The 16,854-nt window shown below is 60.0% G+C and overlaps 1 protein-coding gene across 1 annotated transcript in view; it reads right to left on the reverse strand.

The window, feature by feature from the left end:
• Positions 1 to 16,854, reverse strand: part of ZFYVE28 (zinc finger FYVE-type containing 28) — a gene marked incomplete at its 5' end in the record, with an annotated part of 39,174 nt that overhangs the window by 2,689 nt on the left and 19,631 nt on the right. The window contains 8 exons of the mRNA XM_081156484.1: positions 14 to 130; positions 2,003 to 2,136; positions 10,656 to 11,939; positions 13,238 to 13,339; positions 13,613 to 13,702; positions 14,834 to 14,923; positions 15,653 to 15,855; positions 16,468 to 16,605. Of these exons, the coding sequence (XP_081012610.1) occupies positions 14 to 130; positions 2,003 to 2,136; positions 10,656 to 11,939; positions 13,238 to 13,339; positions 13,613 to 13,702; positions 14,834 to 14,923; positions 15,653 to 15,855; positions 16,468 to 16,605 (2,158 nt within the window). The remainder of the gene's footprint in view (positions 1 to 13; positions 131 to 2,002; positions 2,137 to 10,655; positions 11,940 to 13,237; positions 13,340 to 13,612; positions 13,703 to 14,833; positions 14,924 to 15,652; positions 15,856 to 16,467; positions 16,606 to 16,854) is intronic.

Consider the following 16,854-nt stretch of genomic DNA (forward strand, 5'->3'; position numbering starts at 1 on the left):
AGGGGGCACTCACCCTTCTTTAACTTCTCCTTGTCGTCCATTTCTGGCTTCGTGGCCATAACCTCAAAGAGGGTCTTGAGGATACTTCTCAGGTCGCTGGCATAGTTGGTCTGCAGCTGGTCAGCCACACCTGGGGAAGGGGACAGGAAGGCGGGTAGGCTGGCCAGCTTGGGGCCTGGGCGTGTCCTCACGAGGGTCAGGGCAAAAACAGCCGCCCAGCCCCGGGGATACTTCTTTGAAAGAAGCCAACGCTCAGGGTACGTCTTATCCTTACGGTCACAGCCACCACCACTAAACAGTCCTGGCCATTCACGGAGGGGAGATCTCAGAGCCCCGAACTCTGCCCACCTGAGGCAGCACCTCTCACAGTCATGGCCACTCGGGCACCTAGACGTGCGCCCCACCCCAGCAAACACTGTTGCCCCAAATAACTCTGCTGCAAGGCCACTGCAGGGGTTCCAGGAGCTGGGGGCCTGAGGGTGGACCTGGCCAGGAGGTGGTGCACAACGCCCAGCTACTCTGCCCCGTGCCCAGCCACTTCCCGGCAGGAAAATGCCCCCCACCCCCACCAGCAGAGGTTCCCTCCTTCCAGAAATTAGGGGGACTCGGCCTTTCTCAGTGGACAGCAATGCTAGCTCTTTAGGGGGTAACTGGGCTGTCGCAAAGCCACAGAGAGGCTGTGCACACCCCGCTGAACACGGCCGGCCGCCCCGGGACCCATCCCAGAGACAAGACTGCGGCCCCAGCTTCCGGAGGGTTCCTGTGCCAGCTGTGCTGGGCACCTGCTGGACACCATCTCCCTTAACCCTCAGACCCGAGCATGCAGCCCTGGCCCGTGTTGCAGTGGTCAGAGCGTCCGCCCACACGCCGAAGGGTCGCGGGTTTGATTCCCAGTCAAAGGCACGAACCTGGGTTGCAGGTTGAATCCTCGGCCCCAGCTGGGGTGCGTGTGGGAGGCAACCAATCCCTCTCTCTCTCTCTTTCTCTCTCTAAAAGATCAATGGAAAAAATATCCTCTGTTGAGGATTTAAAAAACCAAAACCGACCGTCTGGTCCATGCTGGCAGGTGAGCGAACTGAAGCTCGGAGCCACGGGGTCCTCCTGGGCCCACCTGGCCGGGCCCAAGCTGTGCCCATGGGGGCCCTTGGCGGTGCTCCCTGGGCTCATGGCCCCAGTTCTGCAGTGAGGCCTGAGCAGAAGGGGCACCAGGTGGGGGGCACACAGAGCCACTGCGGGACCAGCACTGCCGGAGCCCCTCCCCTGGGGCAGGTGGGAAGGGCAGGCAGTGTGTGGGGGGGGACTTCACACTTTTTATCCTTTTGAACCATGTGGATGTGTATGAATTTAAAAGACACAAAACTAAAGGAAGCCCGGCCCGTGCGGCTCAGGTCAGTTTGATTTCCGGTCGGGGCACAGGCTCGGGTTGCGGGCTCCGTCCCTGGTGGGGGGCGTGCAGGAGGCAGCCGATCAATGACTCTCTCACCATTGATGTTTTTCTCTCTCCCTCTCTCTGAAATCAATAAAAACGTATTAAAAACTAAAGAAAAGTGTGAAAAAGACACCTTTTTGCTCACTTCCCTCTCTGAGCTCCCCCGGGAGCCAAAACAGTCACTTCCCCTCACCCTCTGGCTGTGGCCAACCGAGGGAAGGACACAAACTAGTCAGGACACAAACAGGATCTAAACCACAACGTGACCAGAACCTCCCCGTGGCAGCGCAGAGGCCGCTGCTGGAGGACCCTGGCGATGAATTAAGCCCCCCTCTGTGCCGGCACAGGGGCTCACCACAGGGCTCGGGGCGATGACAGGACACAGCGAGAAAGCCCCCGGACAGGGCTGGGCCCCACCAGCACCCCGACATCAGCCAGCACCCCCCACTTCATCTCATCACAGTCGGGATTTCACCTGCAGCCAACGTCAGCCCCCACCGGCACCAGCCACTCGCCCAAAGCACGGCCCCACATGCCCACAAGCCCCCGCCCGCCCAGGCCCACACGTGGCACCTGAGATGCAGACAAACAGGCGATGGATGAGGTCGTGGCTGCCGTGGAACCTGGATCGGATCTTCTCTCTCGTGGCCACGGGGGCCACCTCTGGCGCGGTCTCGTCCGAGGAGCAGGCGCCGGCCGTGGGGCCGCTGCACAGAGAAGCAAACGGGAGGTGGTTGGGGTGGGCGGCTGGGGGCTCCTGGGGCCACACGCTGAGCTGCCCCTTCCTGCGCGCGGGTTAACATCACGTCCCAACCTCCTCCGAGGGAAGGTTCGCCGCCCCTGCTTAGAGCGTCCGCTGGCCCTGATCCAAGGACAAGTGTCTACAGAAAATGGAACAGGACACAGACACACCTGGGAGAGGAGGCGGCCGAGTGACCCGACACAGAGACTGGGGGGACGCAGCCACAAGCCCAGGGACACGGGGGCCACCAGAGGCTGGAAGGGGGGCAAACCCCAGTTTTCCGAGGCTGCGTTCAGGGGGTACCTGGCAGCTCCAGCAGGAAGCACAGTGGCATCTGCACTAAGCTAGGGTGTCCCCCTTACGAACCCTGGGGGTGTCTACCGACCCTCCGACTCCCAGGCCCGCCTCCTACTTCTGTCCCTTGGTCCCACTCGCTGGGAAATCTCCTCCATCTCCTTTCTTTCATTTTAATTTCCTGCTCTCACTGTAGTTTCATGGGTGTGAAACCTTTTCTCTACCTAGAGCACCTGTTACACATTTTAAAAAGTTTTGCTGGTGACCTGCGCGGTCTCCAGTTTCCCTCTTTTGGAGAAGTCCTCTCTTTCCAGGCCAGGGGTTGGCCCCAATCGGGTCCTCAGAGGGAGGAGATGACGGCGGGTGGCCCCTCGCATTGTGGGGGTGGGTGGGGGCTATAAACAGACCAGTGACTTTGGAAAGACCATCTGGCTCCGGGTGTGTAAAACAGGGGTGTCACAGATACCCCCCCACTGGACTCCACCCTGCGCGGCCAGACGCTCACTGCGTGTTCCAGCAAAACCTTCAGGGACGGAAAACCAAGGGTGGTCTGGTCCTGCAGGAGCAGAGTCGGTGGGGGACAGGACGCGGCTCACACGGTGCATGATGACCCCTTAACACAAAGTGGGGACCACAGAGCTGCCCAGTGTCTGGCCAGGTACATCCTCAAAGCCATTCGGAAGCTCCGAGATGTGATGCTCCTGACAATTCAGGCCGTTGGGCAATGCCAGCTGTCACCAGAGCGGGAGGCTGGGCTGCGAGAGGCCGCGGGGCCTCCTGGGTTTCCTTCCTCGTCACAAGGGGGATGCACGGGGATGCGTTCGATTGGCACCTTCCATTGTAATAACTATTCATTTACGAGTGTTTAATATTTCCCTGGAACAGGAGGCTGGGGTGGGGCGGGGTGTGCCAGCCCAGGGGACCTAGGGCCCCAGTGACAGCTTCCCCCCGAAGATCTGAAAGCAGGGACTCACACAGTACGTCCTCACTTCACATTTTCAACAGGCTCTGTTACTTTAAGTGAAACGACGCGGAACAGAACCCATTTTACCGCAGGCTAATTGACACAAACGAGAGCCAACTTCCTACGGCAACTCAACGTGACAGGAAAATAGAAGTGAACAAAACGACAGCACTCGGGGCCCGCCACGCCCCCGCATCGCAGCAGCAAAAGGCGGGAGCAGCCCGAGCGTCCCTCGGGGGAGGGACGGAAAAACGAAGCGTGGTCCGTCCACACGCGGGATTCTATTCCGCCTTAAAGAGGAAGGAAATCCTGACACTTGCTACAGCAGGGGCGAACCTGGAGGACAACGTGCTGAGCGAAACAAACCAGCACAGAGGACAAGATATTCCCCCTGAAGGCCAGGCCCAGTCCACTCCCCTTCCTCTCAGCCTGGGAGCCATGGGGAGGGGTGGCGGCCATGGTCCGGGTCCTCTGGGGACACAGCGGGGCCCCAGGCCCTGCACACGCCAAGCTCTGGAAAGGGTCCCCGGTTACGTTCCGGGACCCTGATCCTAACGCAGCATGTGAAACTAGGGAGTGAGACGTACTATGAGCACGTGTGTGCGCATTTTATAAATAGATGTGTCTGTGCCCGGGCGGCGTGGCCCAGCGGCTGAGCGTCGACCTGGGATCCAGGAGATCGAGATTCGATTCCCGGTCGGGGCACAGGCCCCGGTGCGGGCTCGATCCCCAGCAGGAGGCGAGCAGGAGGCAGCCGATCAGTGACTCTCTCATCCGCGATGTTTCTGTCCCTTCCTCTCTCTGAAATCAATAAAGACACGTTTAAAAAAAACCCGATGCAGCTGCCGCAGGAGCCGAGGACTGTGCTACCCCTCCCGTCACGCCTTGCCGACTTTCTGAGCTGCTGCTGCTTTTAAAAGCTCTCTGAGCAGAAGGCCGGCCGGCTGGTGTCACAGCAGACGGTGCACCTGAGGCCACGTCCCGGTCTCCCCGCTGCACCCCACGCAGCGGTTCAAACCGTCTTCTCTCGCATCTGCCTCGGGGAGAAGGAGAGGAGACGCCTGCTTCAGGGGAGCGGCTGTGCAGATAGGGTTCTCCTGGCCCGTGGGGTGGAGGAAGAGGGCCCCTGGAGGCTGCGCCCGTCCCGCTGACTGCCCCTCCAGGAGACCGTCAGGGCTTAACAGACGGGCTACGCTCCAGCTTCCAGCCCTGGCTGTGGGGTCCCCGGCGCCCCAAGGAGCCGGGAGTTGGGCAGGAAGTAGATGGGTAGGACCAGGGGGCTGTGGCCTCCTGAGGGATCTGGGGGAAGGCGGGGACAGCACTGCAGCCTGGACTCTGTCGCCCCGTTCTCCCGGAGCTGGCCCAGCAGGGTGGCCCTGCAGCCACGGTGCGCACAAGTCCCATGGCTGGGGACGCGGACCCTCCCGGAGGGAGCTGGCTGCCTCACGCCGGGGAAGCTGGGCTGGACGGCCACCAGCATGTCTGTGCGGCTGCACGGGGCCGAGGGGCGGCTGGCTGCAGGGCAGGGGCTGGGGAGGGAATCAAGGATGCGAGAGACTGGACAGGAGCCCCGCTGGCTCCTCCCTCACCCCCGAGGCCAGCTGCCTTCCAGCCTGGGTGCTGCCTCATTGCCCCTCGATCTAGCAGGGGAGTGCTTCGCAAGCAAGGACCCCAAGTCACATCCCCGGGCCGAAGGGGCTCAGCGTGGGGGGCATGAGACTGGAGGGTGGCTCTGGGGATGGACCCAGGGGTCCTGCAGGAGGCCCCAAAACCGGGGACGGACAGATGGGAGGGATCATCCAGCCTGAAGCTCTGAGCCTGTTTTGGAACCTGTGAAGCAGAGATGACAACGAAAACGCAGCCGTGGGTTCCACGGGGCCACAGGGCAGAGCGTCCACGGGCTCCCCAAAGGCAGAAGGCCGGGCTGTACTACGGTAACTCGGTGTGGGAGACAAGGGGGGACGTCGTGGCAGAGGGGGGGATGGTGGCCCAGGGAGCAAACAGGGCTGAGCAACGGTGGCAATGACAGCGAGCAACAATCCTGAGTAACGGAGGCGGCGACAGGGAGTAACCACGACTGAGTAACAGCACCACAGAGCAGCAGTTAGTAAAGAGGTCGTGTGACAGGGGTGAGCAGGACGTGGGGCGAGGTAAGAAATGACAGGCATGGGCGCTCAGCTCTGCCTCCAGACGCCGTGGGCACTGAGGACTGCAGCCCATTGTGCAGATGGCAAAACAGAGGCTTAGGGATCACCAGCTCCAGGTCAAACAGCCGGTCCACAGGCACCCTCTGTGCCCCGGACCCACCCCCCACGGCACTCGCAGACGCTCCACACAACGGGGAGGAAGTGCCAAGTGCCAGCAATTCCCCTGGAGGGGACGTCTCCAGTGTCCACTCTGCCACCAGCACACTCTGGAAGGGAGAGGCACAGACAGAGCACGTCACCGGCTAGGGCAGACGCTCAGAAGCCTGTGTCAAGGACAAGCGCTTCCAGGTTCCCACCATTCTGTCCAGGGAGGCCTGCCTAAGCCAGAGCCAGGCGTGACCCTGCCCACGCACCAGGATGGCCATCAGCCCCTGCAGCTCGCTCTCGGGTGGCCAGAGACGGGCTCAGAAGACAAGACAGCCTGGCCCTCTGAAGGTGGGCTCGTCTCTGACCACGTGTGGGGGTGCAGAGTGGATGGGAAGCCCAGAGGGGAGCAGGAGATGGGAGTGATTTCCTGCCTCAGGGAGAAGGGCCACAGCGTGCAAGGCCGGCCAGGGAACTGGAGGCAGAGAGCCAGATGTCGTCTCTGGGACTTGCAAATTTAATCCCACAAGGTAAAATCAAAGGCATCTGTAAATCAAAAGATACCAATAAATCAAATCAAAGGGCAACGGGGAAAGCGAACTACAACAAACAGCAGCCAGAAGGAATGCTTTCGATCAGTAAGGAAATGGTGGAAACCCAGCTGGAAAGCAGGAGGCGAACAGCAGGCCCTCCACAGAACAGGCGGCTCGAAGCCGGAGGAAAGGCTCCGGGCGCAGGAGTCAGAGGCGCCAACTACAGCAACGAGGGAGCTGGTTCTGCTCCGGAGCTGGGAGAACCAGGGGCGACAGTCACAGCCAGGGACAGGCGCCCGAGGACCCCTGACAGCAAGCGGCAGAGCGACTGAGGCCCCGGAGCTTTGCTGTGGTCACTCTGTCCCCAGCGGTGGCGCTAGGAAATAATCCACAATGCAGATCCAGGAGGGCGCACGACCACAAGGCTCGTTCGACTTGGGAAGATATGGAAACAGGAAAGTATAGAACAAATTAACATGTGTCCCCATGAAAGAGTGAAAGTCTACGAGAACTGTGTTTTCAAAGAGCTTTATGGAGAAATGACCATGGAATAATGTTCGGCGGAAAAATGATGAAACTGCTCATAGGATCTGGGATGGTTTTTATTTTTCCTTTATTCCCGCTTATGTTTCCCTAAGTTTCCACAATGAACAGGGAACACATTATAATGATAAAAAAGAGAGTCGATATTATTTTTTTTTAAGAAAGCAGAAGGGTGGAAACAGGTTAGAACATCCAGGGAAAGGCCAGGCGCCCTCAAGACGGACGGATTTCCATTGTCCACAAAAGAGGCTGACTCAGCTGGCCTCGGGCACGGAGGTTCCGGATAAACGGGGTGAGACCACACAGGTACAACATGGTTTTAAAAAGTGCTTACTTTTCCCAAAAAGGCTAACCTGTGAGCTGAGAGGGTGAGAAAGAAGGCAGCAAAGAGCTGAGGCCACGTGGTTCTGCCGGTTCTGCCAGGACCCTGGGCGGTGATGCTGGTGGAACTGGCCGTGGGCAGGGGGGTGAAGGGCGGGCCTGGGAAATGCTGCAGAGGGTCTTCTCCTGGCTGGACCCTCCTCCAGGACCCTCACAGCCTGGCCCTTCCACCTGGGGGCTGTGTTCTGCTTGACCTGGAAAACACGCTCGGGCTCTCCTTAGGGCAAGCAGACCCCCGTCACGGCCCCGTGCGGCTCCTCTGTGGCACCGTCTCAGAGTGTGGCCCACGGGTCTGAGGCTGGCTCTGTCTGACTTGTGCATGGGACGGGAACCCTGACCGCAGTGCGGTGCCTGCTGTTCACTTCTCCTGGCCAAACACTGCAGGGCTGCAGGGGCACCTGCTGGACAGGCCGGCCTCAGGACGAGTGGTAGGTGAGCGAACGTCACGGGGCAGCACAGGCTCGCGCTGCGGGCGCTCTGAGCTGAGGCACACGGACTCTCCGGTCTCTGCCTCTCTGGTCTCTGTCTCTCCATCTGCCAAGTGGGGGGCAACCACCTGCACCGCACAGGGGACCTGATGCTGTCACCTAACAACCCCAGACAGACTCCAGGCACCTTGTCGTTTGAATTTTGGTGAGCTTTTATGCCTGTCTCTTTTGCCAGTGCTGCTTTGTCACCTGCGTCCCAGTGTTCCATCAGGCTCCATGAGGGCGGGCGCCCCTGAGGTCCTTGTCTGGGTCTCCGGAGCCTTGCTCAGCTGCTGGGGAACCCGCCTGTGATGTGCCTGGGGGAGGCTCTGCCCTGTGTCCCTCCTGTGGGTGGGACAGCGCCACCTGCTGACCTGATTCCCAGCTGCTGGGCGCAGGGGGTGGAGTGGGGGGGTGCCTCTGTCCAAGGTCCTGACCCAAACACAGCTTCTGGCCTGAAAACCCGCCACCTGCCGCGTTCTTCCTTCCTTCCTCGGACTTCTGCACCTTTGGGAAACCCTGGAGGGTGGGACGTCCCTGGAGGCCACCGAGGGGGCTCTCTGTCCTTTTCTCGGTTCGGCTTCAGCGTGTGCGCTGAGCTGAGGAGGCCTGGGAGGCTGGCTGAACGAGCAGTGTCCACCGCCGGACAGGTCAGGAAAGCAGGAGGAAAGCCGGTTCCAGGCAGAGCAGCGGTCTTCCACTCGCTGTCACCTGAACAAACAGCCAAAAAAAAGTGGGTGCAGGTCAAAAACAAAAACCCATGGATCCCGTCCAAGAATTTACGATGTTTTCTTATCAGCCTTTCAGAAAAGTGGTGCACTTACCAATCCACTTGGCCAGTCGGAGGCCCTGAGGGAGAGCCGTCCAGCGGGCTGTGGACAGACATTCGTCCCACTAGACGCAGCTGAGGCTGGGCTGGCATCCCACAGGCGGCCCATCAGACACAGCGCGACGTTCCCACGAGGCTGCTCCCCGCAGCACCGTTTGTGGGAACAAAGTCTGGGACAACCCCACGGCCGGCAGCTGGTCTGAGTGCACACTGGTCCGGCCACACGGCGGGGTCCCACGTGGCCGGAAGTGGCAGTGGGGACATTTCTAGAAGTTACCACCGGAGGCCTCGGGGCTTGGTCAGGAAAGAAGGGTGAAGGGAGTGTGTGCAGGATAAGGCCTCTGCAAAGAACAGGAGGGGAAAGACATGCGTGTGTGTGCGTGTGTGTGGGTGCATGTACATCACTGCTTCTATTTCTAAAATTGAAGGAGAAACTATAAAAAAAATTTCAACTGTTACTTTAGGAGAGGTGAAGGGACGGAGTTCTCTGGTTATGTCTGGTTCTGTAGACCAGACGGGAGCCACGCAAACATTTCATCTAATTATAATGGAATCCAGAGCAAACACAATGTCCACACGTCTAGGGCTAAAGGGGACACATGAACCTGCTGCGGGTAACCTGGAGCCTGACCTCAGACAAGGATTTCAAGTGAGTTCCAGTAGGTGTGCTCCACGGACAAAAGATATGCTTAAAAACCTTACAAGATCACAGGTGTCGGTAAGGATTTGGAGAAACAAACCCTCAGACAGGACAGTGGGCGTGCAAACTGCAGCCACTGTGGAAAACGGGACAGTACTTCAGAGAGCTAAACCGTGGCCCTGGCCAGTGTGGCTCAGTTGGCTGAGCGTCGCCAGTTAAGAGATTCCCAGTCAGGGCACATGCAGGTTTGGTCCCTGGTTGGGGCGCGTGCAGGAGGCAACTGGTCGATGTTTCTCTTTCTCTGCCTCCTCCCTCTTCCTGCCTCTCTCTTAAAAATAAATAAAAACATTTTTTTAAAGATCGTCTGGCTGTTTAATTTTTAAAAATATGTTTTTATTGATTTCAGGGAGAGGGAGAGAGAGAAACATCAGTGATGAGAGAGTCATTGATCGGCTGCCTCCCGCACGTTCCCTACTGGGGATCGAGCCCACAACCCGGGCATGTGCCCTGACCGGGAATCGAACTGCAACCTCCAGGTTCATGGGTGGACACTCAACCACTGAGCCACATCGGCTGGGCAGAACATTTTTTTTTTTTTTAAAGCTAAACCATGTGGCCCAGCAACTCCACTCCTGGGTATAAACACAAAAGAAATGGAAACATGACCACACAGAAACTTGTACACAGATGTTCACAGAAGCATTATTCTAATAGCTAAAAGATGGGAACAGCATACACATACACACACACACTCGCCTTGATGGATGGATGAATAAACAAAATGTGGCCATCCTCATAAGGAATACTACTCAGCCATGAAAAAGAAGGTGTGTTGGTGTTTGCTGCAATGTGGATGAGCCTCGAAAGCATCGTGTTAAGAAGCCAGATACAAAGAGTCACATTTTGGGTGATTCTGTTTATGAGACATGTCCAGAACAGGCCACTCGATGGAGCCAGAAAGTAGATTAGTGGGTGCCTGGGGTGGGGGAGAGGTGGGGAGTGACTGCAGACCCCGCACAGAAGAGGCAGCCGTGGCACATGGGCTGTGTGGCCCAGGTCACAAACATGGAAGGTGTGCATGGGAAGAGAGAGGAGGGCAGCCCCAACACCCACGCCCATTGCTGAGGGTCTGTGCAGCTAACTGCAGCCCATGTGAGCTGAGTAGCTGGGTGGTCAGGTGAGTGCCAGGTGGGAAGCAAAGACACAGCCATGCCCAGGTGCCACTGCCCAGCCCACACACACACCCATCATACCAGGGCCAGGATGGGCCACGGTGGCAAAAGGGGCAGGCCAAGGGCTTGGCCATGTACCTTCACCTGAATGATGTCTGTAAGATCAGGAGTCCCCTTGGGGTCATTTCTGGGCTGGATGCTGCTACTGGGCCCAGGAGGGCCCTGATACGAGCTGCTGAATTGCCTGCAGCATTGATGCCCGAGGACACACCCTGACAGGCCCTGTGGAAACCCCTGGACAGAGAATCAGCCAATGCGACTGGCCCCAAGTGCACTCAGAGAGGGCAAATCCAGTGGCCAGAGCTCTTACCTGGGGCCCGACAGGCTCCGACTCCCCTCCCTGGACCCTGAGGGCTGCCCGTGGTCTTGCTGTCCAGCCTCAGGCTCTTCCTGCTGACCACCATCGCCACCTCCATGTGGCCTGTCTGCCACGTCGACCAGGGGCCCTGAGGTGAGTACCAGGCACTTGTTGGAAGCAGGGGCTTTGGGCTCCTGCCTGTCAGGGGTGTCTTCTGAGGGAAGGGGGGCTGAGGCGCCCTCAGGAAGGGCCTCCAGGGCCGGCTGAGCCTCCTCCGGTCTCTCGGCCTTGCCCTTGGCACTGGCCTTGGCTGAGCCCACGTAGGAGTCACTGATGACACCCCCCAGGCTGCACTTGTCCTGCAGGCTCTCGGCCGTGTCCTCCCTGCCGCCCCTGCAGCCCCCACAGCACACGCAGGAGTTGAGGAGGCAGTTGGTGGCTGCAGCGCTGAGTTTGTGGGAGCCGTTCTCTGTCCCCTCGGACACGGGCTCAGATGAGGAGCCGCCGTTTCCGGAGGCTTCTGGGGCAGATACGGAGCAATCCAGGGAGGTGGGCGATTTGGGATTGAAGATGACGGTGGCCGAGAGCTTCATGCCACCTGTCCGGTGGGCGATCATCTCGGCTGTCTCGGCATCTTCCACAGTCGCCTCCCAGCCATCCAGGTGGGGCTGGGAGTCCAGGCAGCTGCAGGAGTTGGGGCCGGCTGCCCACGTCCTCTTGTCCTGGTCCTGGACGTTGTTGTTGCTCAAGTCTCCCTCTTCCTCCGAGGTGGTGGGCACGCGGACGCCCGCCTCCCCACCCTGCCCTGTCTCCTGGGGGTCGGCACAGGGGCTGTGGGTCCACACGGGTGAGCTGCCCGGGGGCTCTGCTGTCCCCTCCATGTCTTCCATGAAGAACACCCTTCCCTCCTCCTCATCACTGCCCGGCTGCAGCAGCCGGTGGCCTGGGGAGGCCTCGGCCCGGGGGCTGCCCTCAGTGCCCGGCCTGCGCGCGGGGGACTGGCAGGCACTGGGTGGGGACAGCAGGGAGGACATCTCATCTCCGGCCTGGTGCACCATGCGGCTGAGCTGCTCCAGCTCCTGGTCGTCATATTGCATGGAGCAGGCCAGCTCTCCCTCCGGGTTCTTGGCCTTGGCAGAGAGCAGCTCCTCAGTGGGCAGGGGTGTGGGGAAGGCGGGCGCCAGGGCAGGGGGCACTGGCACGTCTGCCCGGATGGGGAATTCCACGTCTTGGGAAATGCAGAGGTTCCGCTCCAGGGTGTGCAGCTCGTCCTCGGTCAGGGTCTGCAGCAAATCCCTACAGGGGACCAGACAAAAGCAGGTGAAGGTCTCAAAGGCCACAGCTGTCTCCACCAGGCGTGAACACAGTGCCACCAGGCCTGCACCAACAGCGAGGCAGTGGCCACTTGCAGGTCATTCACATGCACGCATTTCCTCTGCTGTAAAGTGAAGCACCGACTCCCAAGGGGGTGGTTTCTTTCTTTACAGCCAAGTTCTGAAACCTCTTGCTGAAAACAAGAAAGCCCTGGTCCCGAGGGGTGTGATAATTGCATTGATATAAAAACATCTAGGGCCTTGGCCAGTGTGGCTCAGCTGGTTGGGCGCAGTCCCGTGCACCACAAGGTTCGATTCCCCCAGAAGCGGGCGTGCAGGAGGCAGCCGATCGATGTTTCACTCTCACACATCAATGTTTCTCTCTCTCTCCATCCCCCTTCCTCTCTCTCTAAAACATTCAATACAATTCTTTTTTTTTAAATTTTTTTAAAAAAATATATCTTTATTGATTTCAGAGAGAGGAAAGGAGAGGGGGAGAGAGAAAGAGAAACATCAATGATGAGAGAGTCACTGATCGGCTGCAGCCCGCAACTCGGCCTGTGCCCTGACCGGGAATCGAACCCCGATCGCCCGGATCCCAGGTCGATGCTCACCCGCTGAGCCACGCCCAGCCGGGCTCAATACAATTCTTAAAAAAGAATATAAAAAAAAACCTGGGAGTGAAAAAACGTGTGCTGGTTTCCATACAGACTTTCATCCTTTTGTCCCACAGTCGTCGCTGAACCCTGTTTGCGTGCCAGGCACTGGGCATGCTCAGGGTGTTGAGTTGGAAGAGGCAGAAAATAAATATTTATACGAGTGATGACTGAATTACAATAACCACAACTGCAACACAGGAAAATGCAGGGTAGCCACTGCTGTTTCTGTCTCCCTCAATCTCCCACCCTCTCCCTTCCTCTCTCTGAAATCAATGTAAGAAAAACACACATTTAAAAAAATATATGATTGACTTAAAAACCCACACAAACTGCTTAGCCTGTGACTCTCCTTACACAGCGACACGCACTCCACAGCCTGTCCTGTAAGCCAGGCCCATCCTCCCAGGGCTGTAAGGACAGAGGGCCAGGGCGGGGCCCCCGGCAGGGCGTCTGCATGGAAGGTCTCCACACGACTGGCCGGGAACACGGAGCTCGCCCCGTGGGGAAGGACGGGCACAGAGCCACAAAGGGGCTCCGACGTCATAAACCAGCAACCAAGACCAAGACCAAGGCTCCCCCGGAACAGAGGGCGGGGCGGATGCCACCTCAGCCACCCCCGCACCTTATCTTCCGCAGCAGTGTCTGGAAGGGTCGGAACAGCTCGGACATGTCCTCCACCTTGCGGTCCAAGTTCAGGGGTCCGTCTGCGTAGACCACGAGGCCGCTGCAGTCAAGACACAAAGCCACCCTGGCTTCAGGCCCCGCAGCTGCCCGGGTGACCCCAGACGTACCCGGGGCCTCTGCGGCCGCCTCACGCTCAGCACACGGCTCCCGTATGCTGAGATGACAGCAGGACTTCCAGGCGACTGCTCCAGGCGGCGGAGCAGCCACCTCTCGGGGGCGTGAGCACCATTTATCGACACCCAGAAGGGGCCGCTGGTCGGACGGTCCGGCCAGGTTTCTGCCAAAGGACGGTCCGGGCAGGAGGGACACTCACCACACGATGGCCAACCTGGGGATGGTGAACATGAGGGCTGGCTCGTAGTCATCAATCATGTCCTGGGTCAGGTACCCGAAGTCCAGGGCCCTGGCCACGGGAGAGGGACAGTGAGGAGGGCGGAGCCTGGTCCCCCAACCCATGTCCTGGGTCAGACCCTCGTCCACGCTCAGGGGACAGCTGGGAGGGTGACATGTGCACCGAGCCCTCACACGTGTGGGCAGGGGCGGCCTGTGCTGACCGCCATCTCCCGCGGCCTGATCCCAGCTCCGGGGTGGGCTGGGCAGATGTGCATGTGAGGGGGCTGCTAGGAAGCCACGATGCCCACTGAGAAAGCTAATCCAGTCTTGGGCTCAGGGAACTGAAACAACTTGGGGGTCAAGAAGAAATGGGGAGCAAAAACACGTCTCCAAACAAGGGGGGGCTCCCCGGGGGCTGGGACCTCTCCTGGGCTTGTCCTACTCCCCGGCTTTCTCTGTACCCCGAGAGCTTGCGCCAGGCACCAAGTCAAAGCATCTTCTGTCCTCTTATGTTCTGGGGATTTGAAATGTTTCTCAAAATAAACACTGAATACGCCGTCTTTAAAAAGCGACAAATTTATGAGGCGGCATCAGGCAGCTTCAGAACTAACCTAACAGCACAGCACTAGTCAGACGCAAAGAACACGCCAGGTGAAGTCTCAGCCCCACAGTCCACCCAGAGAACCTGACCTCACATCGCTGCACAAGCCACGGTGAGAATAGGTGATTTACCCCCGAACCTTGTGAGCAGGCCTGAAACCCAGCGAGGGCCCCGTCCTGACCTGGGGCGCGGGGGGGGGGGGTGAGTCAGTGAGGACATCAGGTGGGGGCGCGAGGAGCTGGGAGGTGAGGAGGGTGCTAGTGAGGAGGTGAGGACATCAGGTGGGGGCGCGAGGCGTGAGGAGTCCAGCTCCTCGCCGCCGAGCCTGGGCGGCTCTGTCCTCCATCACGTGAATTTTCTGTCACATGAACTTCAGCTGCAGGATCTGCCCTCGACCCAGAGGAGAGAACGGGCGGGGGGGCTGCGGAGGGGGCCGCAGCTGTGGGGACGGGGTGTCGAGGGACTGCCCACCCAAGGAACAGGACAGGGCAGGGGAAGGGGGCTGGCGCCGTCCTGCTGGGCACCCCCGTGACAAGGTGTGGACCCCGGGGCTGCCCCTGCCCCGGGCCTGGAGCCCGGCGTCGGCCACGGGCCGCTCACCTCTCCACCGTCTCGCAGAACAGCACGATGACCTCCTGCTGCACATAGTACTCCCGGGGGGACTTCACGGGCACCATGGCCGAGACGTAGCTGCAAACACGCTGAGTGAGCGAGCGCTGCCCTCCGGCGTCTTAGACGAAACCAGACTAGATCGAGGACTCAACACCCATCTCAGCAGCCGTGTCAATCCACAGCTGCCAGCCTGACCACTCGGTCAGATCAGAGCCGCTCCCGGGCCAGGCCCCTTCCAGCGCCACCCTGGCCCCCAGCCCTGGCCCTCTTGACCCTGACCACCCTGGAACTGTCACTGCCCACCTCTGGGACCGTCCCCTGCCTGGGCACCAGCCCTGACATGTGAGCAAGGGACCAAACGGATGAACGACCCCCCCGAACCCAACCGCAGGCCTATCTCGGCGGCTGGGGAGCCACACCAGGTGGGACGTTTGCTGAGTGGGTGAGAGAAGGTGCAGGTCCTCCAGCCCCTCCCCAGGTGAGAACATTTCCCTTTCCTTCTAAATCACTAATTTTTTCTTGTTATGAAAGCTCGTTCGGGATATCTGGGAAAACAAGAAAATGAAACTCAACCTCCCCCCTTCCTAGGGAGGAAGGCCTTTAACGTCCGAGTGGGTTTCCTTCCAGAGGTCGACAGCGGGGTGACTACACCTGCAGACATCCCTGAACCAGCCGTGGCCCCTCCCTCTGTAGAATTTTCTAGCTGGAAGTACCAGAAAAGCCCGGCAGAGCAGGCACGCCCCTCCCCACAGAGCCAAGGCCGCAACCCCCATGCCCACGGCACACGCGCGGGGCCCTCGGGGTCACCTCAGCTCGAACTCGGCAAACAGGACGTCGAAGTGCCGCAGAGCCTCCCGCATCTTCTCTGTGTAGGTGTTGAGGTCCCGCAGCGCCTGGTCGCGGAGGGCGCCCCGCACCTCCTCCAGGCTGCGGGTCAGCTCCTTGGCCAGCGGCCGCATGGCCATGCTCTCCAGCTCCCGGTTCATGATGATGGAGCCGGCCGCCAGGCACTGTGGGCAGAGGCGGCGGCTCAGCGGCGGCCAGCACTCAGGAGTTACCGCCTCGTGCCCACCCCCGTGGGGCCGACCGTGGGGCCGACCAGCCTCACCGCGTCCCAGGCTTCAGGGCCCCACCCCCGCCCCTTCAGCCTGCACAGAGCAGGAGCTCTGACTGGATCAGCCAACACTGGGAAAGGCCCATCCCCATGAGAGGACTGCTGCCCCCAAAGCTGGGCACACAGGAACAGGAAGGTGGAAGGGTGGTGGTCAGGCTGGGGCATGGCCATCACCCCCAAGACTCCCCTCAAGTCCTCTCTCCCAGGAACCCGTGGCCTCTGCTCACTCTGGGGCAGGCGCTTCTAGGATTCAGGCACCTGCTCCCCGGGTTTCTCTTAGTTCAGAGCAGTCACGGCCGAGATCACAAATGTTCTCATGTGAGCCCAGAGACAGGCCGGAGGGAGGGCCAACGCAGCCCCAGGATGTGGGCCACCCGTCCCTGCCCCACCCAGCCCACAGGAGCACCAGGCGCCACGTCAGGGCCTTGCCCCGGGGCTGACCGGGCCTCAGAGAGCAACGGCTGGGCAAAGCCAACGCCGTGACCTGGGCCCAGGTGGCGGCCGCTACCTCGGCGCCAAACCACAGCTGGCCCGCCAGGTTGTCGTGCCGGATCTCCTCGGGGAACTTGACGCAGAAGTCCCTGGGGGCGCGATCCTGGGGGATGCACACGTCCATGATCTGGTTAATGATGTTCAGCACGTTGTCCTGAAACAGAGGGAAGATGCTGCGCTGCTGCTGCACCAGGCACCAGGCACCAACCAGCAACAAAGTAACAGGTGATGAAGTGATACAGTAGCGCATCTACCCAGCCCCAAGCCCAGCCGGCCCAAGCCGGTCTGTCCCGGCGGCACGTACACAGCGAAGAGGCCCCACCCTGCTCCGGGGACACAGCGACCCCTCAGGCCCGCAAGCTGGCTGTGCCGCCGGGGACAGGCCTCCGGGCTCCGATCCTTC

The sequence above is a fragment of the Miniopterus schreibersii genome (assembly GCF_964146895.1).
Source record: "Miniopterus schreibersii genome assembly, chromosome: 1".
Classification (NCBI taxonomy): domain Eukaryota; kingdom Metazoa; phylum Chordata; class Mammalia; order Chiroptera; family Miniopteridae; genus Miniopterus; species Miniopterus schreibersii.